General features: G+C 45.6%; 1 protein-coding gene across 1 annotated transcript; it reads right to left on the bottom strand.

Moving 5' to 3' along the window:
* Positions 1–1,074: 1,074 nt before the first annotated feature.
* Positions 1,075–27,433, bottom strand: LOC118393477 (leucine zipper putative tumor suppressor 3-like). The gene is made up of 8 exons (XM_035786170.2): positions 27,235–27,433; positions 20,623–21,474; positions 17,590–18,027; positions 17,207–17,374; positions 16,919–17,047; positions 16,652–16,843; positions 16,300–16,530; positions 1,075–7,723 (listed from the first exon to the last, which is right to left on the bottom strand). The coding sequence occupies exons 2-8, from the start codon at positions 21,361–21,363 to the stop codon at positions 6,875–6,877; spliced, it is 2,748 nt and encodes a 915-aa protein (XP_035642063.2). The 5' UTR covers positions 21,364–21,474; positions 27,235–27,433; the 3' UTR covers positions 1,075–6,874.
* Between the last annotated feature and the right edge of the window lie 350 nt (positions 27,434–27,783).

Raw genomic sequence — 27,783 nt, 5'->3', positions numbered from 1 at the left:
ATTGTTTTGTATTTTCGTAGTGTTCAGTTTATGTTTTAAAGTAAACATTATGGACACTTACCACGCTGCGTTTTGGTCCTCCGATCCTTATCGCTTCTCCTCCTCAGAAGAGGAGGACGAGATCCGTTACAAATGGTATCAAATACATCAAACACATGGCTTTATTATGAGTCATCCTCCCCTCAGCAGCCTCCACTGGCATGTTTATATATTGTTTTTAAAGCATTGGATTGGTGTAAACATTTATTTTAAATCCAAGTTACATCGAGATTGGCTTTACAATTTAAACCTAACCTAAAGTAACCTATGACCTGACCCCCCCCACCTGTCCTCCGGCCCCAGTGGCAAGAAGAGACATCCCAAAAATCACACATAACTACAGTATATAACACATACTTTCTGTCCCTAACACTAAAACCAAAAATAATATAACAACTAAAGATGTATTTGTATAGAACTAAAACTAAATAAAAACCAGCAAATCAGGTCTAAAAACTGAAACTAAATTTAAAATAAAAAACTGAAATAATAACAAATATAAAACCACAAAACTACACTGAGTATACAAAACACGAGGAACACTTGCTCTTTCCATGACAGACTGACCAGGTGAATCCAGGTGAATATGATCCCTTATTGATGTCACTTGTTAAATTCACTTCAATCAGTGTAGATGGAGGGGAGGACACAGGTTAGAGAAGGACTGTTAAAGCCATGAGACATGGATTGTGTATGTGTGCCATTCAGAGGGTGAATGGGCAAGACACAGGATTTATGTGCCTTTGAACTGGGTATTGTAGTATTTATTTAACCTTTATTTAACTAGGCAAGTCAGTTAAAAACAAATTCTTATTTACAATGACGGCCTACCAAAAGGCAAAAGGCCTCCTGTGGGGACGGGGGCCTGGCATTAAAATAAATAAATAAATACAATATAAATATAGGACAAAACACACATCACAACATTAGAGACATCATAAAGAGAGACTTGAGACAACAACATAGCAAAGCAGCAACACATGACTGTAACGGCGTTCTTCGTTTGTCAAAAGAGAGTCGGACCGAAATGCAGCGTAGTGGTTACTCATGACTTTAATAGAAAAAATGACACATGAAATAACGATACAAAATACAAAACAACAAACGGAACGTGAAACCTAATTACAGCCTATCTGGTGAAACTACACAGAGACAGGAACAATCACCCACGAAATACACAGCGAAACCCCGGCTACCTAAATACGGTTCCCAATCAGAGACAACGAGAATCACCTGACTCTGATTGAGAACCGCCTCAGGCAGCCAAGCCTATACAACACCCCTACTCAACCGCAATCCCAATAATACAAAACCCCAATACGACATACAACAACATAAACCCATGTCACACCCTGGCCTGACCAAATAATAAAGAAAACACAAAATACTAAGACCAAGGCGTGACAATGACAACAGCATGGTAGCAACACAACATGACAGAAACATGGTAGCGACAACATGGTTGCAGCACAAATCATGGTACAAACATTATTGGGCACAGACAACAGCACACAGTTCAAGAAGGTAGAGACAACAATACATCACACAAAGCAGCCACAACTGTCAGTAAGAGTGTCCATGATTGAGTCTTTGAATGAAGAAATTGAAATAAAACTGTCCAGTTTGAGTGTTTGTTGCAGCACCTTCCAGTCGCTAGCTGCAGCGAACTGAAAAGAGGAGTGACCCAGGGATATGTGTGCTTTGGGGACCTTTAACACAATGTGACTGGCAGAACAGGTGTTGTATGTGTAGGATGTGGGCTGCAGTAGATATCTCAGATAGTGGAGAGTGAGTCCGAAGAGGATTTTATAAATAGGCATCAACCAGTGGGTCTTGCGACGGGTATACAGAGATGACCAGTTTACAGAGGAGTATAGAGTGCAGTGATGTGTCCTATAAGGAGCATTGGTGGCAAATCTGATGGCCGAATGGTAAAGAACATTAGCCGCTCGAGAGCACCCTTACCAGCCGATGTATAAATTATGTCTCCGTAATCTATCATGGGTAGGATGGTCATCTGAATCAGGGTTAGTTTGACAGCTGGGGTGAAAGAGGAGCGATTACAATAGAGGAAACCAAGACTAGATTTAACTTTAGCCTGTATCTTTGATATGTGCTGAGAGAAGGACAGTGCACCATCTAGCCATACTCCCAAGTACTTGTATGAGGTGACTACCTCAAGCTCTAAACCATCAGAGGTAGTAATAACACCTGTGGGAAGAGGGGCATTCAGAACAAGGTTAAGGGTAGAGATAGCTTGTTGGACACTAAGAAATCTTTGTTGAAGAGCATTTAACACAAAATCTGGGGAGGGGCAAGCTGAGTACAAGACTGTATCATCTGCATATAAATGGATGAGAGAGCTTCCTACTGCCTGAGCTATGTTGTTGATGTAAATTGTGAATAGTGTGGGGCCTAGGATTGAGCCTTGGGGTACTCCCTTGGTGACAGGCAGTGGCTGAGGCAGCCACAGTTAAACACTGCACTCTTTGAGAGAGGTAGTTAGTAAACCAGGCCAAAGACCCCTCAGAGACACCAATACCCCTTAGCCGACCCACAAGAATGGAATGATCTACCGTATCAAAAGCTTTGGCCAAGTCAATATAAATAGCGGCACAATATTGCTTAGAATCAAGGGCAATGGTGACATCATTCAGGACCTTTAAGGTTGCAGTGACACATCCATAACCTGAGTGGAAACCAGATTGCATACCCGAGAGAATACTATAGACATCAAGAAAGCCAGTCAGTTGATTATTGACTGTTTTTCCAACACTTTTGATAAACAGGGCAACATAGAAATAGGCCTATAACAGTTAGGATCAGCTTGACCTCCCCCTTTTAATAAAGAATGAACTGTGGCTTCCTTCCAAGCAATGGGAACCTCCCCAGAAAGGAGAGACAGGTTAAAAAGGTTGGAGATAGGCTTGGCGATGATAGGGGCAGCAACCTTAAAGAAGAAAGGGTCTAAACCATCTGACCCAGATTTTTTTGGGGGGGTCAAGTTTAAGGAGCTCCTTTAGCACCTCGGACTCAGTGACTGCAGGGAGAAACCTTGTTGCGGGGCAGGGGAAATTATGGAATAGCATCGGGGATAGTCGCATTAGAAGGGGTGGGAGATGAGGAAATGTTGGACGGGCAAGGAGGAATGGCTGAGTCAAATAGAAATCCTGACTTAATGAAATGGTGATTAAAGAGCTCAGCCATGTTCTTCTTGTCAGTAATAACCACATCATCAACATTAAGGGACATGGGCAGCTGTGAGGAGGAGGGTTTATTCTCCAGGTCTTTAACCGTTTTCCAGAACTTCTTAGGGTTAGACCCACAGAGAGCGAACTGCTCCTTAAAGTAACTTACTTTGGCATTCCGGATAGCCTGAGTGCACTTATTTTTCATTTGCCTGAACGATAGCAAGTCAGCTTGAATATGCGTGTGCCGAGCCTTTCGCCAAATGCAATTCTTGAGGTGGAGTAACTCTGCAAGATCACGATCGAACCAGGGGTTGAACCTGCTTTTAATTCTCCTTTTCTTTATGAGGGCGTGTTTGTTAACAATACAACTGAAAATATAGAAAAAGAAGGTCCAAGTGTCTTCGACAGAGGGGATCAAGCTGATTCTATACTATTTTACAGAGGCCAGGTCAAGAAGGAAGGCTTGCTCATTAAAGTTTTTTAGCAAGCGTCTATGACAAATCAGGACAGGTCGTTTCACTGCGCAGCTATTACAAACACAGACTGTAAAACAGTGATCACTGAGGTCATTACAGAAAACACCAGACTGATACCTATCAGGATTATTTGTGAGGATAACATCGAGGAGAGTAGCTTTTTCTGGGTGTTTGGAGTCATACCTTGTGGGATTGGTGATAATCTGAGAAAGATTTAGGGAGTCCCATTGCTTTAGAACAGGTGGTTTAAGCATGTAACAGTTTAGGTAACCTAGCAGGACAAATTCAGACTTAGTGTAAGGGGCCTGGAGAGAGCTTAGGGCAGGTAGGGTACAGGTAGGGTACAGGTAGGGTACAGGCCGGTGCTGATGGAGGAATATAGCACCCAGCAACAGTCAACAAAGAGTTATTTGAAAGTTTAATGCTTAAAACCAGCAAATCAAATAGTTTGGGGACAGACTTGGTGGGGACAACCGAGCACTGAAGGTGATCCTTGGTAAAGATTGCCACTCCCCAACCTTTGGATGATCTGTTTTGCCGAGAAAGGTTATAACCAGAAAGGTTAACATCAGTATTCAAAACACTCTTTCTTAACCACGTCTCAGCAATGACCAACACATCTGGATTGGAGCTGTGAACCCAATTGATCCATTTTAGGTAATAAGCTTCTAGTGTTCGTGTGCAGAAAACCCAGGCTTTTATGAGAGCAGAAATCAGTGAACCAGATATCAGAGCACAAGTCAGAATTTGGGCTAGCAACAGTAGATGGGCCAGGGTGTACATGCACATTTTCAGATTTCATCAACGGTAATACAATCAGGGCACGGCAGAGGACAGGTAGAGCTCTGCAGTGCTGTTTTATGACATCTGAATGTGCATCAGATGGCAACAAGATCATATTGTAGTCGGTGCCAGGTGCACCGGTTTGAACGTGTCAAGAACTGCAACGCTGCTGGGTTTTTCACATTCCCTTGTGTATCTAGAATGGTCCACCGTCCAGCCAACTTGACACCACTGTTGGTCCACCACTCAAAGGACATCCAGCCAACTTGACACAACTGTTGGAAGCATTGGAGTCAACATGGGCCAGCATCCCTGTGGAACGCTTTCGACACCTTGTAGAGTCAGGCCATGCCCCGACGAATTGAGGCTGTTCTGAGGGCAAAGAGGGTGTAACCTAATATTAGGAAGGTGTTCCTAATGTTTTGTACACTGTGTATAATCACCTTATTGGAAATGAAGTCATGTTTGTTTACTTGCATCTTTATTGATTCCGTTTGATTTGACCCAGGAGTGATCTTCATCAAGCCATTGCAGTAACATAAATTCAAACCGTTAAAATAAGTACAAAAACATTGGTGGCAATTTCCTCTCTAAAACAATACAGTAATTACGTTGACATCACCAACAAGAAAAAAGAAACTAACAATGGCTTTGGATATAGTTGATATTGTTAGTAGTTGATGTTTGACATATTCTTACAATATGGTTGAACCATGTAGTAGATCTAAACTAGCATTCATATACAGTTAAGAAACATTCAAGAAAAGCTTATAATACTTGTCCGATTCACAAGAATAATAATAACAATTGTAATAGTAATAATTTGATCTCTTTAAATATTCACACGCAGTGTCTTGGTATGCTGGAATAAACTTGAACACATAAAAGCCATACTATTCACATCTAATCGAGTCTACTTCCGGTCTGATCTCCTCAATAGGACAAAGTGCAGTAAGTCTGAACTCTACCTCGGGAAGGCAATGTCTTCCTTTGGGATGCATCCCATTTTGAAAACTTGCACCCTTGCCGATTTGAAAGGGCTGGTGAAAGTTAATTCAGTCTTTCTCTGGACCAAGCCTCTCATTCTTTCACTATTGTACTCTCACTTGCCTCCTATTTTCACATATGAAGGCAGTTTCAGCTCCGTCCTCACTTTTTTCACCTCATTCTTTCTGCTCACTCTTGTCACTTGGTCTTCTCCTCTCCTCCCACTCTTGGTCATAAAAGCATGATCTGAAAGTATAAATAATGACACTATCCGAGTAAAGCCAGTGTGTTTCCGTGTCTCTTTCGCAGACCCCGGAATAAACAGTAATTTTCAAGTAATTTTCTCTGCTGGTGGGGAGCTCTGACACAGCTCAATGCTGACCCCTTGTGTTCATCTTTAGTCACCACGGACAGTTTGTAGTGCCAGAGAGCCAGCCCACTGGGCACATACTGGTCTAATCAATGTTGTTTCCACATCATTTCAATGAAATGACGAAGAACCAATGTCGAAGAGACGTTGAAATGACATCTGTGCCTAGTGGGAGGTTCTCCAATATCCCTGAATCTACATTAAGAATCATTCAGAGTTCGACTAAATTTAATCTCAAGCCACTTCAGGAAATGAGCTGAAATGGAACCAACCAAACAACTACCAATCAACTATACTACTATTCTCCTAATTTCCTCCTATTAAAAAACACTTTTGATTTTTCATCCCCAATTTTCACTTTCCGACACATCCACTTTCTCATCACAATCCTCTCACACACCTTCTGAGAGAAACATCGTCCCAGAAATGGAAAAGACAAGCACATTCTGCAAAACATCGCCCCTGATTATCCTCTATAATATGATTCTGGTTTCCCCGACTTCATGTCCCATTATCATAGACATGCAGTTTGGCAATCTACCCCCCAGGTTGGTACCAAGCCTTCCAGAACAATAACATGATTATTTGCATTCAAACTAGAATGTTATCATCTTGGAACTTTTGGTGCCAATCTTGCTTCCATTTGAATGTCACTGCTTCCCACCAAGACTGCCTGGTAAGCAATGGATACTCTATCATTGACAGGATTGAGTAGTTTAGTTTTAATATTCAGATATAGTGTACTTTGCTTGTAATGTAGTTTATATTGCATTCTATAATGTAGCCGTTGATTTAGTTTTTCTGTTGTTTTCTTTAATACTGTATTGTAATCAATTATAGTTTGTGTTCATAGTCTAAACTCTATTGTATTGTTCTCTGCTGTTCAGTTTGCATTGGTTGTTTTAACTGTACAATATTCAATGGTACAGTTTGCGTTGCAGTTCTGTTTTGTAGCTTAATATGTCTTTTGTTGTTTGTAATCAAGTTGATATTCAGTGGAATGGAGCCTCTCTAAATCTCAGTGGACTCTATCCTCTCCAGGCGTGAGGGACCTGCCCAGGGTGGGGGCAGCTGGAGGAGGGAAGGGGGCCTTTCTGGTCCTCACAGTGCGGGGGTGAGAGGGTGAGTGCAATGGGGGCTGGGAGAGGGACTGAGGGCAGGGGAGGGAGGGTTGACAGTGCTGGTGGTGGGGGAGGGGAGATGGAAGATGAGGGGGAGGGGGTAAGTTTGGTCCCCAGCTGTCCCACCTGTTGCTCTAGAGCCTGGTTTTTCTGTAGAGTCTCCACATAGCTGACCTGAAGCTGCGCCTGGTATTTCAGCACACGCTCCTTCTCGTCAATCCAGGTGTGCCGCTCCTGGTCAAAACTTTGGGCCTGGATCTCTCTCTGCTGACGTTCTAGACGTAAGGCCCCCTGGAGCTGTTCCAGCTGCTCACGCAGGTTCCCTGACTCCTCCCACTGGGCCTCCTGGCGCTGCTGCTGCTGGGCCTCCTGACGCAAGTAGGCTTCCTGACGAAGTTGAGCTTCCTTACGCAGTTGGGATTCCTGATGGAGATGGGCCTCCTGGCGTGGCTGCATGTCACACCACTGGGCCTCTTCACGCTGCTGCCTCTCCTGTCTCTGTGTCTCTTGCCTCTGGGCTTTTGCCTCATCACTCTGAAAGCTGAGCAGGGCATCTGAGGTGTGGGTAAGGGGGGTGGATGAGGGCTCAGTGGGGGTGCGGAGGCAGTAGAGAGCCCCCCAGGGGGGGAGTAGCCTTCCTGCTGCTAGGGTTTGGGTTATGGCAGGATCAACCGCTCCGCCCAGCTCCCCCAGAGTTCGTTTAAGACCCAGAACCTCCGCCTCAAACACACCCAGCTTCTCCCTCAGGATAGACACCTGACAAAGAGAAGGAGGTTTTAGTGTGCGTTAGTGGTAAATTTTGATTATTTGTCTTGAATGCTGTAACAACACACAATAAAACTATTCGTAAAAGTCCCATGATGGTAGTTAATGTCCATCACTGCACATCACTTATTAACCATAATTTATTCATAGTACTTAAAAAGACACAGTTGTTGTGCATATTACATTTGTTTTATTTGATTCCAAGTCATCATCTCATCTCTATAGAGTAGTGCTGAGAGATTCATTCTTTTTGAGGTTGGTTCGGTATAAAACAATATTTCAACATTTAAAAATAATCCCGGTTTTCAATTTTGGTTAAATTATTTGGGTTGAATACTGTAACAACACAGAATAAAACAATTAATACAAGTCCAATGATGGTCGTGACTGGGTTTCAAACGGTCGGAAACTTTCTGGTAAATTTCCCTGAATTTTTCCAGAAAATTTCCATGGGAAATTAAGCCCGGGCAATTCTAGGTTTTGTGGCATATTTTGGTTAAACTATTCCCAATTCAATGGAATTGCAACCCCCTGCATGCACAGTGCATTCTTCCGTCACTTGTGCAGTGCACTCTTCCATCACATATACAGCTGATTCTCAAGATCTTGCACACTAATGAGATGCTATTGAGCCCACACTACTACTGTCACGTTCTGACCTTTATTTTCTGTGTTTTGTGTTTAGTTAGTATGGTCAGGGCGTGAGTTGGGTGGGTAGTCTGTTTGTTTTTTCTATGTTTTGGTTATTTCGATGTTTCGGCCTAGTATGGTTCTCAATCAGAGGCAGGTGTCATTAGTTGTCTCTGATTGAGAATCATTTAGGTGGCCTGGGTTTCACTGTGTGTTTGTGGGTGATTGTTCCTGTCTCTGTGTGTGCACCAGATAGGACTGTTTTGAGTTTCACATTTCTTGTTTTGTTAGTTTGTTCATGTGTACCTTAAAGCATTAAAAAGTACCATGGAAAATTACCACGCCGCGTATTGGTCCTCTGATCCGTTTCGCCTCTCCTCTTCGGAAGAAGAGGAGGAAACTCATTACAGAATCACCCACCAAAATCGGACCAAGCGGCGTGGTAAAGGACAGCGACGACAGCAGCAGCAGCATCAACAACAGAGGCCACCATCACAGGACTCCTGGACATGGGAGGAGATACTGAACGGAGAGGGACCCTGGGCACGGGCTGGGGAAAATCGCAGCCCCAAAGCAGAGCTGGAGGCAGCGAAAGCTGAGCGGCGGCAATATGAGGAGCCAGCACGGCAGTGCGACAGGTACGAGAGGCAGCCCCAAATTTTTTTTTTTGGGGGGGGCACACGAGGTGTGGTACTAAGCCAGGTAGCAGACCTGAGCTCACTCCTCGTGCTTATGATAAGCAGCGCATTACTGGTCAGGCACCGTGTTATGCGGTTAAGCGCACGGTGTCGCCAGTGCGTGTCCATAGCCCGGTGCGCTATAGGGCAGCCCCCGAGAGTGCCATGCGAGTGTGGGCATTGAGCCAGGGCGTATGGTGCCTGCTCAGCGGGTCTGGTCGCCGGTACGCAGTCTTGGTCCAGGTTATCCTGCGCCGGCTCTGCGTGCTGTGTCTCCGGGCGCTGGGAGGGTGCAGTGCGTCCTCTGCCTGCGCTCCGCTCGTACCGGGCAACTGTGGGAGTGGAGCCTAGGGGAGAGGTGCGTGTAGTAAGCACTAGATCTCCCGTGCTTACCCACAGCCCGGTTCAACCTGTGCCTGCACTCTGGAGGGTCCGGGCTCGAGTAGTTGTCCAGCCTGGGGAAGTGGTGCCAGGTTGCACCAGAGCTCCAGTGCTCCCCACAGCCCGGTCTTTCAGGCTCCTCCTAACACCAAGCCTCCTGAAAGTCTCCCCAGCCTGGTAGTTCCTGTGGCAGCCCCACGCACCAGGCTGTCTCTCAGTCTCCTCCCTGCAGGTGCTCCCGCCTGTCCGGCGCTGCTGCCGGAGCGTCCCGCCTGTCCGGCGCCGTTGCCGGAGCCTCCCGCCTGTCCGGCGCCGTTGCCGGAGCCTCCCGCCTGTCCGGCGCCGCTGCCGGAGCCTCCCGCCTGTCCGGAGCCTCCCGCCTGTCCGGCGCCGCTGCCGGAGCCTCCCGCCTGTCCGGCGCCACTGCCGGAGCCTCCCGCCTGTCCGGCGCCGCTGCCGGAGCCTCCCGCCTGTCCGGCGCCGCTGCTGGAGCGTCCCGCCTGTCCGGCGCCGCTGCCTCCTGTAGCAGCTCCACGCACCAGGCTGTCTCTCTGTCTCCTCTCTGCAGGTGCTCCCGCCTGTCCGGCGCCGCTGCCGGAGCGTCCCGCCTGTCCTGCGCCGCTGCCGGAGCCTCCCGCCTGTCCGGCGCCGCTGCCTCCTGTAGCAGCTCCACGCACCAGGCTGTCTCTCTGTCTCCTCTCTGCAGGTGCTCCCGCCTGTCCGGCGCCGCTGCCGGAGCGTCCCGCCTGTCCGGCGCCGCTGCCGGAGCGTCCCGCCTGTCCGGCGCCGCTGCCGGAGCCCCTCAGCCCAGAGGCGCCAGAGCCCCTCAGCCCAGAGGCGCCGGAGCCCCTCAGCCCAGAGGCGCCAGAGCCCCTGTCCCTCTGTCCAGAGCTTCTGCCCCTCTGTCCCGAGCTGCCCCTCTGTCCAGTGGGGTCATTGAGAGGGGTTGCCATGGTGAAAGCCACGGAGGCGGACAATAAGGCGGACAAAGACAATGGTGAAGTGGGGTCCGCGTCCCGCGCCAGAACCGCCACCGCGGACAGATGCCACCCAGACCCTCCCCTATAGGTCAAGGTTTTGCGGCCGGAGTCCGCACCTTTGGGGGGGGGTACTGTCACGTTCTGACCTTTATTTTCTGTGTTTTGTGTTTAGTTAGTATGGTCAGGGCGTGAGTTGGGTGGGTAGTCTGTTTGTTTTTCTATGTTTTGGTTATTTCGATGTTTCGGCCTAGTATGGTTCTCAATCAGAGGCAGGTGTCATTAGTTGTCTCTGATTGAGAATCATACTTAGGTGGCCTGGGTTTCACTGTGTGTTTGTGGGTGATTGTTCCTGTCTCTGTGTGTGCACCAGATAGGACTGTTTTGAGTTTCACATTTCTTGTTTTGTTAGTTTGTTCATGTGTACCTTAAAGCATTAAAAAGTACCATGGAAAATTACCACGCCGCGTATTGGTCCTCTGATCCGTTTCGCCTCTCCTCTTCGGAAGAAGAGGAGGAAACTCATTACAACTACACTGTCTGAGTCAAGGACTACATGTTGATTACAATACTGGGTGGGGTGAATATACATCGCTCAAATAAAAAAAGGGAACACTAAAATAACACATCCTAGATCTGAATGAATGAAATATTCTTATTAAATACTTTTTTCTTTCCATGGTTGAATGTGCTGACAACAAAATCACACAAAAATGATCAATGGAAATCAAATATATCAACCCATGGAGGTCTGGATTTGGAGTCACACTCAAAATTAAATGGAAAAACCACACTACAGGCTGATCCAACTTTCAAAGTCAAAATGAGGCTCAGTAGTGTGTGTGTGGCCTCCACGTGCCTGTATGACCTCCCTACAAAGCCTGGGCACGCTCCTGATGAGATGGCGGATGGTCTCCTGAGGGATCTCCTCCCAGACCTGGACTAAAGCATCCATGGATGGAGCGAGACCTGATGTCCCAGATGTGTTGAATTGGATTCAGGTCTGGGGAACGGGCGGGCCAGTCCATAGCATCAATGCCTTCCTCTTGCAGGAACTGCTGTCACACTCCAGCCACATGAGGTCTAGCATTGTCTTGCATTAGGAGGAACCCAGGGCCAACCGCACCAGCATATGGTCTCACAAGGGGTCTGAGGATTTCATCTCGGTACCTAATGGCAGTCAGGCTACCTCTGGCGAGCACATGGAGAGCTGTGCGGCCCCCCAAAGAAATGCCACCCGACCCCACACCATGACTGACCCACCGCCAAACCAGTCATGCTGGAGGATGTTGCAGGCAGCAGAACATTCTCCACGGCGTCTCCAGACTGTCACGTTGGTCACATGTGCTCAGTGTGAACCCGCTTTCATCTGTGAAGAGCACAGGGCGCCAGTGGCGAATTTGCCAATCTTGGTGTTCTCTGGCAAATGCCAAACGTCCTGCACGGTGTTGGGCTGTTTGAGCAGACACATGCACATTTGTGGCCTGCTGGAGGTCATTTTGCAGGGCTCTGGCAGTGCTCCTCCTGCTCCTTCTTGCACAAAGGCGGAGGTAGCGGTCCTGCTGCTGGGTTGTTGCCCTCCTACGGCCTCCTCTACGTCTCCTGATGTACTGGCCTGTCTCCTGGTAGCGCCTCCATGCTCTGGACACTACGCTGACAGACACAGCATACCTTCTTGCCACAGCTTGCATTGATGTGCTATCCTGGATGAGCTGCACTACCTGAGCCACTTGTGTCCGTTGTAGACTCCGTCTCATGCTACCACTAGAGTGAAAGCACCGCCAGCATTCAAAAGTGACCAAAACATCAGCCAGGAAGCATAGGAACTGAGAAGTGGTCTGTGGTTATCACCTGCAGAACCACTCCTTTATTGGGGGTGTCTTGCTAATTGCCTATAATTTCCACATGTTGTCTATTCCATTTGCACAACAGCATGTGAAATTTATTGTCAATCAGTGTTGCTTCCGAAGTGGACAGTTTGATTTCACAGAAGTATGATTGACTTGGAGTTACATTGTGTTGTTTAAGTGTTCCCTTTATTTTTTTGAGCAGTGTATTTTATATGACATACGTGATGATTTATTAACTAGTAAATAGTAGAACACAGAAAAGTGTGTTAAAATCATTTCTAACTTGTTAACAATTTCTGTTTGTTAGTTTTTGCTACCATGTGGGTTTTAGCTTGCTTGAGCCTGCTAACCGAGGAGTGTTAATTCACCTGTTTCCATACATGTTTCATTTTAAAACATTTATCTTACAAAGGAGTTGCATAATCTAATTGCTTAACTATTTATCTGTACATGGAATTGGATTAGTTTTTTATTCCAATTTTCTCCCTAATCTTTACAGGAAAATGCAACGGGCACTATCTGATGTGTGGAGACATTTCACTGCAGCTAATGTAGAAGGAAAAGCTGTGTACATTTGCAAATACAGTGCCAAATCATACGTGAAGAATGCAACAAAGATGCAGAGTCATCTGGCCAACAGCATAGTTCCCTCAGCGCTCACAACAAGCAACCTCTGACAAAAGTCCCTCTACTTCTATTTGAGGTGAAAATGATAAATCAGACACCTTATCGATAGCAATAGTTCATGGTCCTCCTGGAATTAGATGTTTTTTTGACTCAATGGAGTCAAAAAAACTCAATGGAGTGAAATGCTGATGAATGTCTTGCTCGAGCTGTGTATGCAACTATGCAACTCTGATGCTCACAGGCAATGTGTATTGGAAGAGATTTCTGAATGTTCTTCGCCCAGCATACACCCCTCCAACCAGACATGCTTTATCTACTCATTTGCTGGGTGCAGAGTTCAACAGAGGTCAAGCAAATCATAGAGAAAGCAGACTGTATTGCAATCATCTCTGATGGCTGCTCGATTGTTCGTTGGCAAGGAATAATTAACTACATCATCTCCACCACTCAATCTGTATTCTACAAGAGCACAGACACAAGGGACAACAGACACACCAGTCTCTACATTGCAGATGAGCTGAAGGCAGTCATCAATGACCTTGGACCACAGAAGATATTTGCACTGGTGACAGACAATGCTACAAACATGAAGGCTGCTTGGTCTAAAGTGGCTGTGCTGCTCATGCATTGAATCTGCTCAAGGACATCATGGCATTGAAAACAATGGATACACTCTACAAGAGAGCCAAGGAAATGGTTAGGTATGTGAAAGGTCATCAAGCAGCAATCTACCTCACCAAGCAAAGTGAGAGGAATCACAAGAGCATCACATTGAAGCTGCCCAGCAACACCCATTGGGGTGGTGTTGTCATCATGTTTGACAGTCTCCTGGAGGGGAAGGAGTCTCTCCAAGAAATGGCCATATCACATATCAAATATCACATATGGATGAGGGCAAGGTTCTTGGCAGTCTGGCGAAGTACACTTCCAACAAGGGCTTTGGGATGGAGATGCAATATGGCAGTCGTGCCAACATATCTCATCAGCCACCTGATGGAAGGGACTTTGTGAGTCTGAGGTTCTTTCTTCTGTTGCCTCCATCATCCAAATCCCACCAACATCAGCCGCCTCAGAGCGCAACTGGTCCTTGTTTGGGAACACACACACCAAAGCAAGCAACAGGCTGACCAATACAAGGGTTGAAATATTGGTGGCCATCCGGGCAAATTTGAGGCTTTTTGAGCCTGACAATGAGCCATCCTCAACAAGGTTGGAAAGTGACAGTGAAGATGAGGCTTCAGAGTCTGATGTTCAAGAGGTGGACATTGAGGAGGACCAGGGAGAAGACATGGAAGCCTGAGAGGCAGACAACCAAAGCTTTAGTTTCTAGACTATCATGTTGAAAATGTTTTTTTGGGAGATGCGATGGATCATTGGGGATCATTCAATATTCCCTTTCTTTTGTTGTTCAGTGAAATCATCCCATGTGAAGAGTCAACTCATTTAATTAAAGTTCAATTCGTAACTAAATCGTTTTTAACATTTATATCGGAAGGATTTAATAATTTGCAATTATGTCTACTTATGATAAGGTAAAATGTTTCTGTTTCTGTCTCCATATGATATGGTAAATATCCAATGCAAAAAACATCTATAATTAAATTATATTAATATTAATTTGCATATATTTCCGTTAATTCCCATATATTCCCGTTAATTCCCACGGAAAGTTTCCACCTCTGAATATTCCCCAAAATTAAAAACCTTAGTAGTGACTGCTCATTACTGCTTACTACCATCATTTATTCACTTTGCTTTAATAAAATTGTTGTGTATAGTATATTTGTTTCATTCGCTGACTTTATCATTTCATTCCAAGTCATCATCTCTGTCTGACAAAATCACTGTTTGTAGTTCTTCAAAGTAAATAAAGCATACTTTTAAGACTTGTAGAATTATACACAACAATCATCCTTCTGATGACCAGGTGGCGAATCGCATCTCTGCATGTCTGGCAGACATATCAGTGTGGATGACGGATCACCACCTCAAGCTGAACCTCGGCAAGACGGAGCTGCTCTTCCTCCCGGGGAAGGACTGCCCGTTCCATGATCTCGCCATCACGGTTGACAACTCCATTGTGTCCTCCTCCCAGAGCGCTAAGAACCTTGGCGTGATCCTGGACAACACCCTGTCGTTCTCAACTAACATCAAGGCGGTGGCCCGTTCCTGTAGGTTCATGCTCTACAACATCCGCAGAGTACGACCCTGCCTCACACAGGAAGCGGCGCAGGTCCTAATCCAGGCACTTGTCATTTCCCGTCTGGATTACTGCAACTCGCTGTTGGCTGGGCTCCCTGCCTGTGCCATTAAACCCCTACAACTCATCCAGAACGCCGCAGCCCGTCTGGTGTTCAACCTTCCCAAGTTCTCTCACGTCACCCCGCTCCTCCGCTCTCTCCACTGGCTTCCAGTTGAAGCTCGCATCCGCTACAAGACCATGGTGCTTGCCTACGGAGCTGTGAGGGGAACGGCACCTCAGTACCTCCAGGCTCTGATCAGGCCCTACACCCAAACAAGGGCACTGCGTTCATCCACCTCTGGCCTGCTCGCCTCCCTACCACTGAGGAAGTACAGTTCCCGCTCAGCCCAGTCAAAACTGTTTGCTGCTCTGGCCCCCAATGGTGGAACAAACTCCCTCACGACGCCAGGACAGCGGAGTCAATCACCACGGAGACACCTGAAACCCCACCTCTTTAAGGAATACCTAGGATAGGATAAGTAATCCTTCTCACTCCCCCCTAAAAGATTTAGATGCACTATTGTAAAGTGGCTGTTCCACTGGATGTCATAAGGTGAATGCACCAATTTGTAAGTCGCTCTGGATAAGAGCGTCTGCTAAATGACTTAAATGTAATGTAAATGTAAAGACTGCTGAATACCAACTATCAATCACTTAGAGCATGTATTTTCAGGTAGAGACACTTTGCGAAGCAACAGCTTCTCTATATATCACGTCACGATCACACATTCTTCTGTCCTTCTCCGTGTTTTACCACACTAACCTAACTTAGTAGGCGTAAATGAAATGCAGACCGGACAAGTAGATGCCCAATGGATTATGGTTATTGTAAAAAATTACTACGTTTTATGTACTAAACTATATAGAATACGGTCCTGTTGGAAACAACAACTCCCTACTACATCGAACTGTTAAGTTTGGATCTCATTTGTCACTAAAGGAACTGTGCAATGTGCACATTGAGCTCACAGAAAAATAAATACATCAAGGGAATTCAAATAATTGAACCGACGTCGGTCAATGAGTTGTTTAATCACTCAGCACTAGTGTGTATATACTGTTTGTGTGTGTATGGTCCGGTTTCATTTTGACCCCTAACTGTAAAACAACAGGATATCCCATCTAGTGTCACATATTTGTGTCATCAGAAATGTGACTTACAGGTCTGTATGTGTATAGCTACCTCAGTCAGCGTCCTTCTTAGCTCTCCCTGGCAGCGCTCCAGCTCCAGGCTCTTGTTGGTGTAGGAGTCCTTGAGGCCCAGCATGACCTCCTCCCGGTCTCTCAGCTGAGCGTTGGCCTCTTTCAGCTGACCCCTGAGGGCCACCATCTCTCCCGCCCGCTGGGTCACCTCCACCTGGCTCTCCCTCAGCTGCTGCTTCAGCAGGGAGATCTCCCCCGCTTTCTGACATACCTGGACCACACAGCAGGGAAAGCAAATAGTGTAGTAAAGTAGAGCTGCAGCGTTATGGGGCTGTTCACATCGACGCTCCATGCACAAACACACACACACACACACACACCACCACACACACCTCCCACTTGGTCTCCTCCAGGCGTGGCAGTATGTCGGCCTGTTCCTTCCTGAAGTCCAAACACTTCCTCTCCAGCTCTTCTCTCTGGGCCAGCAAGGCAGGCATCTCCTCCTGCAGGCGCCGCTTGTCCTGCGACAGACGGGTGATCTGGGCCTGCAGGGCATTCTGGGAGCGCTGGGCGCGGCGCGTCACCTGTACACAGAGGAAGAGATGAACAACATTTGGTGGATTCTTATTGGTTAATGCCGCTGTGGAATGTGTGGTCACCTGCTGCAGGCGGGAGGCATAGTTCTGTCTCAGCTCTTCCATCTGTCTCTCCCACACGCGCTGCTTCTCCTCAAAAACCTGGACGATGGCTGCCTCGCTCTGGTCCAAGTTACGATGCATGTGCTGCACCTGGGAGAGGGGAGGAGAGGAGAGAGAGAGAGCTCAGGAGAGGAGAGGAGGGAAGGAGAGGAGGGAATGATTGTTGGCACTGACTGAAGCAATTGCTACATCCATGAAATCTACTAAAATAAATCACCCTTGACCACTAAATGTCCTTTCACCTCTCACCTCTTGTTCCTTCTCCCAGAGCCGGTCCTCCAGGTCTTGGATGACGTCATCAGAGGAAGGCGAGGGGCGAAGGGGTGCTGGGGTGTCCCCCAGGTGGCTCAGCCTCTGATAGGATGAGGAGCTCTTTCCTGAAGAGGAGTGGCCACTGTCCGAGGTACTCAGCCCATTCTGGAATAGTCTCACATAGATTCATATACAGTCCACACTGGACTGGTACCAAACTGGATAGGTGCAGATACCCAGAGCAAGTAAAAACAATGTACAGTATATGAATTGCTGCTGGTAAACTGCACTACGCTAACAGTATGTTAATGCTTATCAAATGTGAACTCATTTGGAGTCGACTGCAGTGTCTGTAATTATGTTCAAAAGACCCTACCCACCTGGTAGCCTGGTTTCTCCAGCTTGTCCTGAGCCACTGCAGCTCCACCTGTGGTCCCCAGTCTGTTGATATGGCTGGTAGAAGCACTAAGAGTACCCAGGGCCGCTGGGGGCACATAGCCCGACCCAGAGCCTGTGTAGGTGGGCAGGCTGGTCAAGGAGTTTCTCCCCGAATCTGACATCCCCCCCTGGACCCCTCCTTTACCCTCACCCCCTCCTGCTCCCTCTGACCGGAAGCTGCCTCTTCCTGGGCTGTCCTGGTCTAGAAGGAGGGCCTCTGGAACTGCCCCTGGTTCTCCTCCCCCTGCTCCTCCTTCTCTACGCCCCCCCGCACCCCTACCCTCACCACTACTGGTTTGGCCTACGAGGTTCTGCATGGAATGAAAGCTTTTGGGAACCACTGGTTTGAAGGCAGAAGGACGAACCAGCCCGGAGTTGTTCTAGAGAGTTGAAGGCAAAGGGGGAGGAAGGAGAGAGAGATTTGGGTAAAGAGCGATACGGGTAGAGATGGTTATAAAGAAACAGGAGAGAAAACTGTTAGCAAAACAACACATTAAAGGGGAATAACAGCAAATTTAAAAGGACAAAAATGTGTCTATGTTCCTAAACCCCCCTGACTCGTTGTTGGACTGTCTGTCAAAGTGCAAACATCTCTCACTCAGAGAGAGCGAGGTAGAGGCAGAGCAATGTCACAGGGTTAGACATCCCACACTCACTGCAGCGCTAGAGAAAACTTTGTGGAATAATGCAAATCTATGAAAAATATAAACGTTCTGTCACAGCAAAAATACTACATTTTGGAAGTCCAACCAATTGTGAGATATGTGATAAATTTGGCTCGCTAGTTCACAATTTGACCTTTTCTGAGATCTCTGCCAAGCAAAGAGGAAAGGAGCCGACCTAATCCCGCCTCACACTTTAAGCTTGCAACCCCATTGGACATAATTTAACCTGCCTGTCAACATTGTCCATCTTCCCTCTCTGACTGTAGTCTACATCCCTCGTTGCATGGTGTGATCAGATCATTACAGCAAAATATATCTACTAAAATGAGAGGGAAAGACTACTGAGTGTGCCACATAATGTCTACTTCATAGCATGACACATCTGGGCTAAAAGGCTAAGTTATGCAACAAATGTTTCATGACATTCTAACTTTTCTACAGTAGCCAGCTGACAGCAAACATATCATTATAATTTTTTTTGTGCAGATATAATAGATACAGTAGATACAGTATGTGATTGCTCATTGGGGTAGATCAAATATGATTTATTTACATTTATTATGAGCCTATTTACCAATTGGTAGAATAATGACAATAATTTACAGAAATTATGCAGGAGATTCCGTTTGCAAGCAGGGACAAATTGCCTTCCTCGAGCGAGCAAGAGAATGTGAAAATGTAGGCTAATTTTATAAAATGAAAAAAGTATTCTTACAGCCTATGTTTGCATCAAATACCCTACTCCTTCAAAGTTGTGTATTGATTACATATAGCATATGTGATGAATAATGATCACTGCAATCAACAGCTGCAGTGTTGGTCATTGGATTACCCCATATCATGGAACAGGCTATGTACACGTTTATAAAGACAAAAGGCAGACACATGGAATTATTTGATTTGGATGGGTGACATGACAGAAAGCTAGATGGATATTTTCTTATCTAAAATGTGGGTGAAACACCTCCCGAGTGGCACAGCGGTCTAATGCACAGCATTGCAGTGTTGCGCCGTCACTATAGCCTGGAGTTTGATCCCAGACTGTATCACAACCGGCCGGGATTGGGAGTCCCATAAGGCGGCACCCAATAGGTCCAGCGTCATCCGGGTTAGGGGAGGGTTTGGCCGGGGGGGCTTTACTTGGCTCATTGCGCTCTAGCAACTCCTTGTGGCGGGCCGGGCGCCTACAGGCTGACTTCAGTCGTCAGTTGAACTGTGTTTTCTCTGACACATTGGTGCGGCTGACTTCCGGGTTAAGCGAGCGGGTGTTAAGAAGCACGGTTTGGCGGGTCATGTTCGGCAGGACGCATGACTTGACCTTCGCCTCTCCCGAGCCCAGGATGTAAAATTACAAAAACGATATAAAAATAATAAATACAAATTTGGGTGAAACTTTGCTTCAGCTGTGTTGTTTCGCTTACGGGACTAGAGCCTGGATAGACTCGAAACTGGTAAAAAACAAAATTCGAACAAAATTACACCAGCGACATAATTTAGGAGATAAAGGTTGTGATCAGTGTTTCTGATGAGATCGACAATTATCTTCTATTGTATTTGTGTGGCTACAATACCATCGTTAGTGCACAGCATTTTCTGATTGGTTTCCAGAGCATTGAAAAAGACAAATGAAATAGGCTACTACTGAGGGGTGTTGTGTTGGGTTGTGTGATGTGCTAAAGTCTGATTTAGGCTATTTTGAAAACTGACGGTGTTGTGTTCATGAGGAGCAACCCTTGTGCGTGTGTTGTTGCATGAGTTAGCTGCGGTTACCGCCTTGCTTGGCAGAGATCTCAGAAAAGGTCAAATAGTGAACCAATGACCCAAATTTATGACGTAAAATGTATATGCCATATCTCACAATCGACTGGACTTGGCGAATGGAGTATTTTCCCTGTGACAGAGCTAAGTTCTGAAGTGAGCGTTTTCTCTGAGTGATCGAGATGTGCACTTTGATTTTCTAAATGTGCCGTTATTCTCGTTTAAAGCCTTTACGTCAATGTCTTAAATCAGTAAACACTAGAAATCATTATGAAATACTATGGCAAATATTTATTTGTAAGATCTTTTCACCATGTCAAATTCTATTTCATCAGTTATTATAAGATAGTCGAGTAATTACATAACAGTGTAATCATAAAGTCTTTATGTAACTGCAATGATATAGGGATACAGCAGAGTATGTGTGTCCCATGCAGGAATCAAACCCACACAACCCTGGTTTTGCTGTGATCTAATTATGAACTAACTCACTATGCCAATAAGCCACATGACCCTCGCTACAAACATAATTGTTTGAGAAACGGAACATACCTGCTCTAGTTTGCCAGAGACAGGCAGGATTTTGGGTGGGTTGTGGTTTCGAGGGTTGTTGTGATGGTCTGTTTTGGTCCCTCCAGTGTCTCTTTGTTGGTGGGGGGTCATCCCAGTACCAATATCATTTCCCCCCAGTCCCACCAAGTTACTGCATACATCCAGACTCACAACCCCTCCTCGTGGCTCTCTTTCCCTCGCTCTCTCAACCCTCTCTCTCGTCCTCTCTACCCTCTCTCTCTCCCGCTCTCTATCCCTCTCCCTCTCTACCCTGTCTCTATCTCTTTCTGCCTTCTCCTTTTCTCTTTCCCTCTCCCACTCCCTTTCTCTCTTCCTCTCTTTCTCCCACTCTCTACTCTCCCTATCCTTCTCTCTACTCTCCCTTTCCCTCCCTCCACTCTCCCTCTCTCCACTCTCCCTCCTTCCTACTCCATTTCCGTATCCCACCCCTGTATCCCCCCGGTCACAGTTGGATGCAGTTGTAGCCGTACGGTCTGTGTCAGAGTCCGGGGGCCGGTCTTTCCCAGTTACGGTCCCAATACTAATACTTTCTCGTTCTTCACTAGGCGCGGTTCCCTCGGAGGCTGTCGCTGGGAGTGGGGGGAGTCGTTCGGCGCTGCAGCTACGGTCGGCGGGGCAACGGCGAGACAGGGGCGGAGCGCGAGGCAGGGTGGTCCTAGTGCCCACGGACTTCATGGCAAACTCCTGCTCCCCTGCCACTCCACTACCCACACTGCCCATGATGGGGGGTCAGGGGTGAGGGGTTAGAGGGGACAGAGAGTCACTCAGCCTCACACACTGGGAAGCAGTGTGGGTCATCAAGGGCTAAAGGAGGTACTGGAGGCACACACACTGAGGAGGAGGAGGAGGAGGAGGAGGAGGAGGAGGAGGAGGAGGAGGGAGGAGGAGGAGGAGGAGGAGGAGGAGGAGAGAGAGAAGTTAATAATGTGCTCTTCATAAGTACCCTCATGCAAATAGACTGTTCATCCAGATGGTAGCAGAAGGCAGAGGCAGTAATACAGGTATTTACACTGACGTCTATGAATGAGGTTGGATCATCTGTCTAAACAATTATGCTACACAGTGAAATACAATGTTTAAAAATATAACAGTTCCGGTCAAATGGTGTTGTAGTACAGTGGTTCGTCCTTTAAAAGTTGCAGCCTACTGCAGCACAGCTTGCGTGGTGCCGCAGAATTCTATTGCAGGTTATTTAAGTGCCAACCCCTGGTACCATTAATGCTAGTTAGTGCTATTTTGACCACCAGAGGGCATCTATGAGAAGCATTTGATAGTCTTCAATAGTGGCTGTACTAGAGAATGTAAAACCTTTTTTTGTAAGAACAAAGTATATGGGACTGATTTTAAGAAATGTTGCTTAATTAATTAGATTAATATTATGGTGTTTCTATTCCAAGAAAAACGAACCCTCCGGGTTTCTGTTAGGATGGAACGGAAAATATTTCGCTGTACAATGTGACGGTCGGGAGTAGGCTACAGTACTACATTTAGCTAAAGAATTCCTGTGTTGTGCGGGCACGTGGGAGACTGAGGTTCAATTTCCCCGACAGGGAGGAAGGAGTAGGCTGTCCTTGTAAATAAGAATTTGTTCTTAATGGACTTGCCTAGTCAAATAAAGGTTACAGTAGATCATAACATTTCTACACACAAATTTTCTAAATCTAGTCTAACCAATATCCAAACGGAGATTCAGTGAAAATAAAAATCTCATTGATTTATCAAGACCAGTCCCCATGCTTGTCTCAGAGCAGCGCAAAACGGTGCTAAAATAGTTGTAGGCTATTGCTTCAAATCCTTCTAGACTTCAATATGCTCTTTAAATAAATAAGACCTACACCACTTTTAACAGCACATTACTCAACACGAGTGAGACTCATGTCGCCTACGGTAGGCCTACAGTATATTGAAAAATATGACGTGACTCTCCGCAAATAATTACATATAGAGGATTGGAGGATTCTAAATTAAAACCAAAAGCCGCCTTATGGGTCTCCCGGTGGCGGTCGGCACGGGTATCTGTAGCAACGCATTTTGCCTTGCGATATGGTGACTTAGACAGCTGCGCCACTGGGGAGGCCCCATCCACAAATGATCAAAATACAGACAGGTGTTGGTCAAGGTATATTGTCATGCTAATAGCCCAAAATGGGTTATTATAATACTGTGCATGGTGTCCAGGTCAGAATAACCAAAACATTTCTTTGCTAAAGACTATCAGAAAGAATGTTGGTACTTATTTATTTTGATCCACAGCCATGAATGAGCGAGTCACTCAGCTTTATATAGGTGCCGCCAAGTTAATAAACAGATCACTGACCATTTCGAATCCCACCGTACCTTCTCCGCTGTGCAATCCGGTTTCCGAGCTGGTTACGGAGGCACCTCAGCCACGCTCAAGGTACTAAACGATATCATAACCGCCATCGATAAAAGACAGTACTGTGCAGCCGTCTTCATCGACCTGGCCAAGATCTTTCGACTCTGTCAATCACTGTATTCTTATCGGCAGACTCAACAGCCTTGGTTTCTCTCATGACTGCCTCGCCTGGTTCAATAACTACTTCTCAGATAGAGTTCAGTGTGTCAAATCGGAGGGCCTGTTGTCCAGACCTCTGGCAGTCTCTATGGGGGGTACCACAGGGTTCAATTCTCGGGCCGACTCTTTTCTCTGTATATATCAACGATGTCGCTCTTGCTGCGGGTGATTCTCTGATCCACCTCTACGCAGAAGACAACATTCTGTATACATCTGGCCCTTTTTTGGACACTGTTAATAAACCTCCAAACAATCTTCAATGCCATACAACACTCCTTCCGTGGCCTCCAACGCTAGTAAAACTAAATGCTTGCTTTTCAACCGATCGCTGCCCGCACCCGCCCGCCAGACTAGCATCACTACTCTGGACGGTTCTTACTTAGAATATGTGGCCAACTACAAATACCTAGGTGTCTGGCTAAACTGTAAACTCTCCTTCCTATTTCACATCAAAGCCTCCTTCACTCATGCCGCCAAAAATACCCTTGTAAAACTGACTATCCTACCGATCTTCGACGATGTTGTTTACAAAATATCCTCCAACACTCTACTCAGCAAATGGGATACAGTCTATCACATAGCCATCTCTTTCGTCACCAAAGCCCCATATACCACCACCACTGCGACCTGTATGCTCTCGTCGGCTGGCCCTCGTTACATATTCGTCGCCAGACTCACTGGCTCCAGGTCATCTATAAGTCTTTGCTAGGTAAACCTCTGCCTTAACTCAGCTCACTGGTCACGATAACAACACCCACTCGTAGCACGTGCTCCAGCAGGTATATCTCACTGGTCATCCCCGCCTTTCCTTCCAGTTCTCTGCTGCCAATGACTGGAATGAATTGCAAAAATCGCTGAAGTTGGAGACTTAGATCTCCCTCACTAACTTTAAACATCAGCTATCGGAGCAGCTAACCAATCACTACAGCTGTGCACAGCCTATCTGTAAATAGCCCATCCAATCTACCTACATCATCCCCATATTGTTTATATGTACTTTTTTGCTCTTTTGCGCACAAGTATTTCTACTTGCACATCATCATCTGCACATCTATCACTCCAGTGTTAATTTGCTAAATTGTAATTACTTCGCTACTATGGCCTATTTAGTGCCTCCTCACGCCATTTGCACACACTGTATATAGATTTTTTTCCCTATTGTGTTATTGACTGTGCATTTGTTTATTCCAAGTGTAACTCTGTGTTGTTGTTTGTGTCGCACTGCTTTGCTTTATCTTGGCCAGGTCGCAGTTGTAAATGAGAACTTCTCAACTGGCCTACCTGGTTAAACTGGCCTACCTGGTTAAATAAAGGTAAAATATATATAGTTTTTTAAATGACTGTGTCATCAACTTGATAATATATAACAATATTTTGGAGGTTATTTTGTTTTCAAAAAAATAAAAGTGAGCGATTGTAATCTGAATAATGGCCAAAATAATCCCTATGGGACTCCCAATCACGGTTGGATATGATACATTATAATAATACATTTTGTAGTATTATTTGTTTAGTCTTTTCTGTTGGATTAATCTGAAATTGCAACCAATCATGGCCGGTTGTGATACAGCCAACCTAACTAAGAAATACATTTGACGATAGAATTATCCATACCCTCCTTCTAGGCAAGTCTATTGTCCAACTACCTGCTAATAGCCAAAATGGCACTGTACAACGTGACCGTGTGAGTTTGAAAAAGTATTTTCCAGTAATCAACCATTTGTTTACCTGCATTAGACAACTTTGTTCCAATATTTCTGTAATTCAGTGATATTTATTCCCATAGTAATTCATTATGGATCCATAACTAAATAAACATCGGCTTCTGAAAGAGTATTTTTTATCATTATTTAATCAACAAAAGCATAAAGATGACATTATTAGTTACATTGTTTTAGTTTGACTTAGTGCAGACTGGCACTAAGAACAGCGGGAACATTTCCCTACCCAGTGTGGCTCCACCCCCCATGGGCTAGGTCCATCTTCTTCTCCACCCCCTCCCCCATGCCCCCTGCCCTCGTGCCTTGAACCTTGCGTGCTTTCAGTGGATACAGCTGGAGAAATGCAAGGCAATCCCATTGTGCGCCACTCATGAGCCATGACCAATATATATTGTCCTGCTAATAACAGGATTAATAATATATCTGTGAGAATATATAATGCTTTTATATAATTCAAAATGAATAATAATAGTTTATTTAAAAAATAACAATATTTTGGAGATTATTCCACATAACGTAAAAATTAGTGAGAAAAAGGCCATTCTTGAACATCGGGTGACATTGTTACTAATTTGTAAATAAAGCCAGTTTGCTATTTAGAAATATTTATTTATATCACGTTTCAGGTAAGACCCAGATGCAGACAATGTTGAATTAGCAACAGTTTATTAATCCAACAGGGGCAGGCAAACGACAGGTCAAGGCAGGCAGGGGCGGAGTAATGCAGATAGGTGTGGCAAAGGTACAGGAATGCAGGCAGGCTCAGGGTCTGGGCAGGCAGAAAACTAGAAAACAGGAACAATCGAGAGACAAGAACAGAGGGGAAAACGATGGTAGGCTTGACGAAACAAAACGAACTGGCAACAGACAAACAGAGAACACAGGTATAAATACACAGGGGATAATGGGGAAGATGGGCAACACCTGGAGGGGGGTGGAGACAATCCCAAAAAGGCAAAACAGATCAGGGTGTGACAATTTCTTTTTTTAGAGGGAGAGAAACCAAAAACCTGGTCGTCTCATGAGTCCCCCAGTCAAGGCCGACACAGGTATTGAACCAGCATCAGCACAGCTTGCACTGCTATGCAGCGCCTTAGACCGTTGCGCCACTCAGGTGCTGTACAACGTGACCGGTAGGGAGTGGGCTACACTACTACAGTAAGAGCAAAATAATTCAAATAAAATAAAATAATAAAAACCTTAGTGTAACAACAGTTTTAGTAGGTAGTACTGAAGTCATGCACAATTATCAGTTTCTATTTAGGTTTATGTCACCAATTCATTGTCAGTTAGAGAAACAGTAGGCCCTAAAAGCATAATCAGTGCTCTAACTCCCCCTTGTGCTGGTCTGGAACAATGAAGTGGTGACGCAGGGTACCGTACTAAACCACAAATGACCTCTAAGTACAGCAGCATAATCGCAAATCTTTTAGTGGAACAACCACTGTATGCAACGTCCAGGATTTATATTCATTTTGCCTTTATTTCACCAGGTAAGACATTGAGAACACATTCTCTTTTACAATAAGGACCTGACCAAGATTGAGCAATGAACTGTGCAGAATAGCAAACATTCAGTTACTATTAGTTACTATTCAGGTTGTTTCTGAACTTATAAATTACTTATGTGTGCAACATGTGTGTGTGTGTGTGTGTGTGTGTGTGTGCGCGCGCGCGCGCGCGTGCGTATCTTTGTGCAGCTTGAGTGGGCGATTAGGTCCTGCCTACAAGGCAGTGAGTGAGAGCGCGGCAAAGAGGCACGTGCTGTTATGAAGTGTGGTTGTGTGTGCGTAGGTACACCAGGTGACATCTTCCTACTCTTGCACCTTTCAATCTGCAATGAAATTTAGATGGAGCGATTGCTAACTAACTCTCCCCTGTGGTCAAGACATTACAGACTGTAATGTGTGACGGCATACAGTATTCAACAGTACGCTCAATGCATTGACATGAGAGAGGAAGAGAAGATAAGAGAGAGAGAGAAAGAATGAGTCGCTCCTTCTACACTATTTAATTCCACTCGGGTAAGCTATAGTAGCAGCCTAACTAACACACGGTCTCTCTACTGATATGGTCTCATTTACTCTCACCCATGATTCTATCCACATCTCTCATCCCTCCCACCTTCTCTCTCCATCTCAACGTGACTATATCAGGATACGAATAGCACGACTGGGTTTCCTGAAACATGAGCAGTTATTATTAGATTGAAATGATTACAGTTGAAGTAAAAATAACACGTATTTGTCATTGTCTGAGCCGCTTTGATGTAGCCTGGGATACCGTATCGAACCATTACATCCGTATGCCCTGTCTATAACATAGCCTACTCACTGTTTTCAGCACCACTGTTGGTTTCGAGACACGATGATCGTAACAGCCGTTTGTTCGTTAAAAATAGCCTTGGCCCCGTTCCGGTCGGTTCTGAAGGATAATGCAATGTTGTCAGTGGATGTTTTTTTTTCCCGATAATAGTCGCAGTCGGTGTTGTATTGATGATGGAGGCAGCGGATGTCGCGATAATCAGCTGTAATCAAACAACCCAGACACGCCTCTTCTTCTGCACGACAGAAACGCCCCTTTTTGCACCACTCAACCATACAAGAGCAAAGACTACAGGCTACTGTCATCATCTATCAATCAAAAGTATTGGAAATAGCTGTAATCATATTTTCGACCACTTATAGTCCTTTAAATACAATTTGTCTGGGATGGCGCAATTAAACGAATTTGGGAATATATTCCTACCAGTATTATTGACTCTAGGTGCATAAAGTAATTTGTGGTGTAACAGTATGTTGAAGAGAGAAAGTCAGAGAAAGTCAAGAGAGAAACTCAAGTCAACACACAGAGACTGAGACATGGACAGTGTTCATCAAGATG

This window comes from Oncorhynchus keta, chromosome 14 (assembly GCF_023373465.1).
Source record: "Oncorhynchus keta strain PuntledgeMale-10-30-2019 chromosome 14, Oket_V2, whole genome shotgun sequence".
Taxonomy (NCBI): domain Eukaryota; kingdom Metazoa; phylum Chordata; class Actinopteri; order Salmoniformes; family Salmonidae; genus Oncorhynchus; species Oncorhynchus keta.
The sequence above is the reverse complement of the archived record's forward strand: the minus strand, read 5'-3'. Positions and strand labels throughout refer to the sequence as shown.